A 9,200-nucleotide genomic window follows, 5' to 3' on the forward strand; every position below is an offset into this window, starting at 1 on the left:
TTGGGAAGCCCATAACTCTTTTGCTGAATCTCTGCTCCTGCAAGTAGTATTTTTACTTCAAAAGCAAAACTTTGGTAAATACTGTAGTAGTGTGTGTGTTTTTTTATGTGAGTGCGTGGTACATTTGTGTACTTGTCTGTAAACAAGCTAAAGGGTTGTTTTTGGGATAGCTAACTGATAGTCGACAAGAACCTTAATATAATATAAATAAATAAAATAAAAAAGAGCCAATGATTATCCATGAAATTCATGCTGTTTTTAATTACTTTAAAAAATATATTTATTTTTATTTTATTTAATATTTTTATTTTATTATTTTGATTTAGTACTACTTAAATATAAGCTATCTGACATACAAATCTTTAAATAATTTACAGAAGACAATAATCCTACAGTAATAAAGAGTTGAGGTACTCACACACAATCACAAAAGGCTGTAAACCGTAAAGGCATAAAGTCAGCCAATCAGATTAGACTACCAGATCAAGAAAATATGCAGACGATATCCAGGTTTCCACCTACATATTGTTAGGCAAATTTTGTGATATCGCAGAAACTGAATGGAAACACCAAGATTTATTATTATTATTAATAATAATAATAAATGTATAATTTATTTATAATTTAAAATTGAGTTTATAATGTTGGATAGAAACAACAGCTGTCATCCATCGTTTGCAATTTCGTTTCGTGCTGTTAGTGGTGCAGAAATGACACACTGCACCTTTAAGCCCACGCACAGTCTTCCTCATCTGCCTTGGTCTCACAGTCGGACACACTGATTACAAACAGGCAAGCTTTCACACGTTTATTCTCACCCTAAATGAACCTCTCACCTTCTTTCATCACCCTCACTCATCAATAGTGTGTGTTTGGGAATCTGTGTGTTTGTGAATGTATGTATGTTTCTTGTTTACAGTTTGTCTGTCACCAGTATGGCCCATTGGCTCGTGTATAAGACTTATGTATATGTGTATGAGAGTGTGCGAGAGAGAGATGTGTGGTGTTGTGTGTTTACAATTCTTCATTCACCAGTGCGTCCTACTGGCCTGAGTCTAGAGCAGTGTCATATGAGTGAGTGTGTGTGTGTGTGTGTGTGTGTGTGTGACATTGGCGCCGTCTGTCTGCTGTGGAAAACTAGAGCTCTATAAGAGGCCATGTTCTTTTGACTAAGGCTTCTGTCAGTTCTATTGACCTGTGTGGGTCACCGTTTTACTGTATGTCCACTTCTGCAACACCTCATATAGTTTATGAAAGAATGTGGTTTACAGCAGTTGTTGTGGTCTATTTATGAATATGCATAAAGGAATAATCATATGCAATAAGCATATGCTGTCTATCTGTCTGTCTGTCTGAATAGACAGATGGATAGACAGGTTTAGTAATGGATAGACAGACAGAGGTGGAAAGACATGAGGGATGAAAAGACAGACGCATAGATAGATTAAGATTAAGACAGATTCTATCTATCTATCTATCTATCTATCTATCCATCTATCCATCTATCCATCTTTACATCCATCCATCCATCCATCCATGTATCACAGTGAGTTGAAATAGTAAGACACATCTACACAAGTACACACACAGAAGGAAACGATAAACCTGATAGCTGTGAGTTGTCAGGGACATGTTTTCATTATTGTTTTTTTTCTTTCATTATTCTTTTTTATAGTTGTGTCTCAAACATTCCTGGGAAAGGGTGACTATTGTTTTTTTGGATCCCTCTAGTTTACACAGTTATAAACTGAGTTTCTGCTCCAAATGGCCTAGTACACTTTGTTGAATTCCATTTCGGACCTAGTCAAACTTTATCTGACTTTATGAATTTCCTTAAGACTTGATCATGCTTCTGCTGCGTGTTCTGCTGACCTGAGCGGTCCAGTTTGAAAATGAATCCCTGGCTCCTAATGGGATTTTAAATATGGCACAAGATGTCCCCACATGTTGTGAAAATAATAACCTTGTAAATTCTTCTCAACCGCTGAAATCCTGGCACTCTTTGTGGGTTGTAAATTAGGACTTTACTTTTTTTTTGTGCCCTGCCAACAGCCCGTCGGCTTCATCTGACTCGGAATGGTAGAGGTAACCAGTTGGTTTGGCAGTGTAGTGTGAATCAATCAGAACCTTTCCAAAATATTTAAAGAAATATTTCACCTAAACATGAAAATCCTGCCATTATTTACTCACCTCCGTGTCATTCCAAACCTGTATTCTGTTATTTTTCATGTGAAACAAGAAGAGAAATTTTGAAACTGACCTGTATATAGTGACCACATCTGTCAAGCTCCCAAATTGACAAAAAAGCACTATACATAAAATGCATGCACGAAAGTGATGTTCCTGCCTATACACTATATGACATGACAAGCTTCAGGTCTATCTACGTGTCTCTCTTTTTCTCTCTGTCTGAGAAAAATCATTAATGCGTTGGCTCACCCCAGCGCCACCCCTTCTGTTCAGACGCTGGCAGAGAAATGCAGGCTGATGATTTATGAGCATATGAGAGGAATACGACCCAAACACACACACACACACTGCAGTCCTTTTCACACCTTCAATACCCTGATAGAGACACATTATCACATCTGCACATGAACATTAGGTTATTGTAAGATCTTTCTTAAAGCGGACATATCCTATACTTGTCCTACATAAAACTGGGAACCATCACATTTAGACGGGCATTGGAATGTGCTGGAAATTTCTGAGTTAAAACCCTTGCAGATAGACTATATATTAGATGTTTGGGGTCAGTAAAATGTATATTTTTTAATATTTTTTTTTATTCCGCAAGAATGCATTAAACTGATCAAAAGTGATAGTAAAAAAAACATTTATAATGTCACAAAATAAATAGTCCTTTTGAACCTTCTCTTCATCAAAAAAGCCTAAAAATAAAAATGTATCATGGTTACCACAAAGATATTAAAGGGGTCATGACATGAAAAAACTGTCATCTCCGTATGAAAAATATCACATTTCTCTTTTCACCCTCTTTTCCTTTTATTCTCTCGCTTTCTTATTCTCAGTCCTGAGGAGGATAATATCAGAAAAGGTGGGATGAAGAGTGGGATGAAACATTAGGATAAACAGTAGAAGGCAATGTGTTTATTTGGAGTGTGTGAGGAGAGGAAGTGGGCAAAATGAAGCCACTGTTAACACACACACACACACACACACACAGAAAATTTTTCAATAATAATAGATTTTATGCTGTTTTCATTAAAATACCAGCATTAAATTGGAATGGTCTTGGGAGGAAAGCCGTTGAGTGTGTGTGTGCATGTAAGTGTTTTAAACCTTTCACTCAAGCACTGCCACCCGCTCTTGTCCCGAGTCGCCAGCAAACATCCTGCTCTGATGGTGGATTCCTGCAGGGTCACGGCAGAGGTCAAAGGGCATGAGCATAGTTGTGCTTGTTGTCCTAGTGATGCTGTTTTTTTTTTACGTGAAATGGTGAATGATTTAGGACTCTTTAAGTGAAGTGTTTTAAATGGTGTGCTGAGAAAACTATTTCAGTCCTCTCAAGGTCGAAACTTGGGCCAGTTTTAGGGTGGAAGAACTTTGATTGAACTGTACCAAACACACACACTGGCTTACAAACACATGCACATATACACTGAGGTACTGACAGCGAGTGGGCACTGAAGGTCTTGCCCACCGTCTTCCGCTGGTTATAAATACTGTGATTAAATATTAGCTTTTGAGGTGAAGTAAACTTCATATGCTTCTGCGTTTCCTCTTTTGCTCTGTTTTTGTAGTTTTCTCTCTGTCTTTTCCCTAACAGTTTTTTCCAGAGCGATGTAGTTTGACTGTTGCAGGTGGAGTCATGTTGGTAGGAGGGATGGACTGGCTATACGGAGCATCGGAACTTTTCCCTTGACTTGAGGGCCAGCTGTCGAAATCTGTTTAAATATACAAAGCAAATATACTTAGATTTAAAGGAAGAAAATATTCTCTGGCTGGTTCATTTAAATGGACTTCTCACCCCAAAGGGAGAATTCTGTCAGATTTTTTTTTTTTATTTTGTCTTCAAAAAAACTGCAAAATCACCATAAAAGTAGCAAAAAAAAATTGTCCATTGTATTACACTCTCTTATAAAGTCATACGATAGCTTTGTGTACAGACTCAAATTTAAGTCACTTTTCACTTATAATCCACTGCAACTGGAGCTCGAGAACTGGATCAGTTCAGTACCAGATATTCAGACTGGTTTTGTAAACCAAATCAATTAAGGATTCAGTTTTTTGATTTTAGTCTTACGCCTGGCCCTTTTACTGTTTATTAATTTCTTCATTTATTTAGTTATTCATTTATTAACAGGTTTATTACAGTTAACTACTAAAAATGAAAAAAAAAAAATGTAATTAAACTTTAGCTAAAATTTAGATTAAAATGGAAAATATAAAAATAAAAACGGATTCAATATGTTAATAAAAATTATAGCATCTTGATACTAAAATAACACTGTTTATATAGTAATATCTTTTTAGATATAATATTTAGTCATTAAATTAATTTAAAACTATTTATTTGTTTTAATAAAATGAAATTTGTATGATAGTATACAATACAATATGTCTAAAATGTGGGAAAAATATAAATGTGTATTTTAAAATGCTCTAAAATGATTATATCAAGAACTTAATAAAATTCACAGTTTATATTAAATGTTTGTGGTAATTACTATAGTGGGGAATTATCTGCTGTGGGTTGCAATTGCAGGTACAGATCATTGGTTGTATTTTTAGCTCCAGTCCATCGCCGTTTTGTAGAGGTGTGCAGGATTAGAGGTGTCCCAAGTCCAGCTGTGGTGTTTTTTTCTTCAGATTCTCTCTCTTTTGCTATATCTGACTCTTTTCTCACTGAAGAAAACAGCTGCACCCTGTCAAGATTGAGGCTTAAAGTGTGTGTTAGTGTATGATCACACTAAAGTCACCAGGTCTTTGTAAACCTTCAGGTTCAGGAAAAGACATAAGTAGAGAGAGAATAGAATCACACATAGACACCGGAATACTGTCTCTTTCTCCAGTCACTGTGACATCATTAAGGGTCACTGGGTTAGCTGGGGAACGTTCCAGAAAAAGGTCCACTTTAATGTTAACCGTAATTAATAAGCTTGTGTGTGCGTGTGTGTGTGTGAGAGAGAGAGAGAGAGAACTTGTGACGAGCTGTTAAGAAAGCTTGTGTTTGAAGAAGAGATTGGGGAGGGTTTTTGGAAAAGGCTGTTTTCAGTTGAAGGACATCAATGGTTGCTGGTGAAAAAAGAGCCTCATTGAAATTCATGGCTTAGTACCTATAGCATTGTGCATTTGGAGAGAGATTGAAAGTCTGACAGATTTCAATTAAAATGGCATTTGCAAGAGATGGGAAAAAGGGGGCCTGTGGATTTTTTGTGTATGTGTGTATGCGCTTACGCATAGGTAACTGATTTTTAAAGTTCATTTGTTACTTAAAATGACAGAAATGATTTATCCCTTCAAACTTGATATTAACCAGGGTTTTACTGTTACTGTGGAAAATGGTTGCATCACTTCCTGTTAGCCAAGCGGTCATATTGTAATTTTCATAGTTTTCATAATTTTTTTTTTTGTGTGTGTGTGTGTCCAAAACAGTCATAATTTATTTTTTAATTACCCTTTTAACCCTTTCTATGATCTTTAGATTTAAGCATGCTACTGTGTCTTTAAGATAAAATTGCATTTTTGCATATGAAATGAGTAAGATTGGTTTTCCGCTCCAGTTTACTTCAAAATGTGCCAAACAAACAGTTTAGATATGATTTGTATGATAAAAATGATTAATAAAGGATTAAAAAAAGAAACTTTGTAGATGTTTCGGAAGAACCTGCAGAGTTGTAGGTGCTACACATTGCCAGAAACAGCACAAAGTTTAGCAAGTTTTCATATTTGTTTCCTTGTCAGAAAGTTCTGAATTTTTTATTTCTAAAGATTACAGAATTTTTATTTTACATTGACACCTTGAATGCATCTAACAATTTTACAAGCCAGCCAAATCACATGGACTCCTCCTAAATATTTCTGTGTTAGCCTCACCTGCTAAAACAAAAGTTTTCCACCCTTATAAAGAGTTGTCGGATGTGGAGGCCGTCTTCAGAGGTCTTTTACTTCAAATTTATCAACATTACGTTGATGTTCAGAGCTACAAAGACAGATTCCATCCTATTCTGTCCATCTATGGACATCTGAGAGCGTTTCTTCGGGCCAGAAGAAACACTGGGTTAAGCTGTACTGTAATTGGTGTATAAATTATTATACGTTAGACTTTAAAAGGTGGCTTCTCTTTTGACATTGCATTTGGGGCTTTTAGAGCACTTATTTTAAGTGGTGGGTTCTTGGGGAACAGAGCACATGGACACACAGAGTGTATACTGATATTAAACACGTATGTGCATGAGCCGGCTGTCTTTTTCTCTCAAGCCCTCACTTAAAATTTCCTGTAATTGCCTTTTTTTTCTCACATTTTCTTGAGTGCTGCTGTGGATATACACAGATGGAGGAATGACAGTCTAAGGTGAAAGGGGTCAATATTTAGTTTTCCTTCCTGTCTGTGTTCTTGTGACAGCCGTGTGGCATGTTTAAAACTTTAGCTGGGCCGAAGGTCTTATTTGATCTCCAACACTTCCAGTTAAAACACCACCAAAACCTATGCGGCCTAATGAAGTCTCATAGTAGTATTAGTCTGCCAGTTGCAGGCCTAGAGTAAAGGTTGATAGTAAAAATGCTTCATAGTAGCACACATTCACACTCTCTTACTCTTGGGTGAGAACTGTGGCAGATCTCTTTGTCGTTTAAAGGTTTGACGACCTCTCCAAAGTCCACGTTAATTGGGCACATCAAGGTGTCCAACAGAACACAGACAGAAAAGCGGCCCACTTTAGGCTCTGTCCTGAGAGCACGTAGCGCTTCTGAAGAGGCTACAGAGGGGGCAGAGATGCAAGAACCCGCCATGTTTCCACGGAGACTTGCTTTTGTGTGCACACATTCTTTTCTCATTGTTTGGCCTGAAGATGAGGAGGATGTCCATTAGAGAAGCCCAACAGTTCCTCTCTGTCATCCCTTGTCTGTGTCTTTTATTCAGGGCTCTTATGTTATCGCTTTGTTTAGGAAATTCGCTCAGAACGGTGAGATGCTATGTTAGATATCGGCGCTATACTCTATGTACAAGAACAGAGGGAAAGAAAAAGCAAATTGAAATTTCTGACCTTTTCTGAATTGCAAATTGTCAATTTGTATATATCTAAACATACACACTGCCGTTCAAAAGTTTAGGATCAGTAAGATTTTTTATGTTTTTTAACGGAGTCTCTTGTGCTCATCAAGGCTGTATTTATTTGATCAAAAATACAGAAAGAACAGTAATATTGTGATTTATTTTCCTATTTTAATATACTTTAAAATATAATTTATTTCTGGGATGCAGCACTGAATTTTCATCAGCCATTACTCCAGTCTTCAGTGTCACATGATCCATCAGAAATCATTCTTATATGCTGATTAATTATCAGTGTTGAAACAGTTGTGCTACTTAATATTTTTTGGAACCCGTGATACTTTTTTCTTTGATTCTTTGATGAATAAAAAGTTAAAAAGAACAGAATTTATTCAAAATAGAAATCCTTTCTAACAATATAAGTCTTTACTTACTACATTTTATCCATTTAACACATCCTTACTGAATAAAAGTATAAATTTCTTTAAAAAAACTGACCCCAAACGTTTGAATAGTAGTGTATACTGTAACACAAAATTTCTATTTTGAATAAACACTGTTCTTTTTAACTTTTTATTTATCAAAGAATCCTGAAAAAAGTATCACAGGTCCCAAAAAAAAGTTTTCAGCACTTATAATAAATCAGTATATTAGAATGATTTCTGAAGGATCATGTGACACTGTAGACTGGAGTAATGATGCTGAAAATTCAGCCTTGCTTGATAGAAATAAATTATTTTTTAAAGCATATTAAAATATAAAACTGTTATTTTAAATTGCAATAATATTTCACAAAATTACATTTTTTTTCTGTATTTTTGATCAAATAAATGCAGCCTTGATGAGCATAAGAAACTTCTTTAAAAAAAAAAGTTAAAATCTTACTGATCCCAAACTTTTGAACGGCACTGTATCATTACAAAAAAAAAATACTGTTACAAAATATACTGATTGTATTTCAATTTACGTTGAATCCATCAAGATTTTTGAAGCTTTATAAATTACACAAAAGCACCTAAAAAGCTCCAAAAAGTTTCAAAAACTTGAACAAAAACAATTTAATGACTTTTTGGTCTATTTATCATACATAGTGAACATATGCCATCAGAAGATTTGGAATATAGTGCATCACTTTTATGATACTTTTCTGGTCTTATTTTAAATGATTATAATACATAATTTAATAATAAATACAATTAGAAAGCCAATAATTGCTTGGAAAAAATCAGCCAGTATGTTCTTCATAATTTCTCTTTTTGTCTTCTCTGGAAGAAATGAAGTCATACCGGTTTGGAACGATATGAGGGTGAGTAAATGATGACAGAATTTTCATTCGTGGGGGAATTATTCCTGTGGGTGAAACAGAAGGAGAGATTTTGCAATCTCAGAATAAAATAGGGAAAAATGAAAGAGGAAAAAACGAGTGTAGATGTTTGCTGAGCATGTTGTCCGTGGAGAGAGTCTTTGTGTGTGCTTCCACGGGTCAGCCGGTTATTCATTCCAAACCTGTATGACTTGGTCAGTGTTGTTCTGTGTGTGAAAAAAGGTCCTGTGGCAGGAACATTAAAGTAATTTACACCACTCATGAAAATCACACGCTCATCTCCAGGAGCCTGTCAGAGGAGTGTTTGTAATGGCAAGATTACACGACTGTAACTCAGGTTTCTCTCTCGGTCTTTCTCAATGTCTTTCTTTCTGCAGATGGGATGAACTGTATGAATAAGGACCATGGCTGTGCCCATATCTGCAGAGAGACTCCCAAAGGTGGTGTGGCGTGTGAGTGCCGCCCAGGATTTGAGATAGCCGAAAATCAGCGTGACTGCAAATGTATGTATCAGCCTACCGAAATGACTGATTTTACAAATATCAATCTGTTCCCTCTCTCAGAATCCTAAAAATGTCATACTTAAATTATGTAATCCCTGGCCAGAATATATATTATTTAAAATAAAAGTATATATTA

General features: G+C 35.8%; 1 protein-coding gene across 4 annotated transcripts in view; it reads left to right on the forward strand.

Moving 5' to 3' along the window:
* Nucleotides 1-9,200, forward strand: part of scube1 (signal peptide, CUB domain, EGF-like 1) — a 71,382-nt gene that overhangs the window by 21,638 nt on the left and 40,544 nt on the right. For all 4 annotated transcript variants that reach the window (XM_016447472.1, XM_016447473.1, XM_016447474.1 and 1 more), the window contains exon 5: nucleotides 8,939-9,064. In XM_016447472.1, the coding sequence (XP_016302958.1) occupies nucleotides 8,939-9,064 (126 nt within the window). The remainder of the gene's footprint in view (nucleotides 1-8,938; nucleotides 9,065-9,200) is intronic.

The sequence above is a fragment of the Sinocyclocheilus anshuiensis genome, unplaced genomic scaffold, assembly GCF_001515605.1.
Source record: "Sinocyclocheilus anshuiensis isolate Anshui unplaced genomic scaffold, SAMN03320099.WGS_v1.1 scaffold283, whole genome shotgun sequence".
NCBI lineage: Eukaryota > Metazoa > Chordata > Actinopteri > Cypriniformes > Cyprinidae > Sinocyclocheilus > Sinocyclocheilus anshuiensis.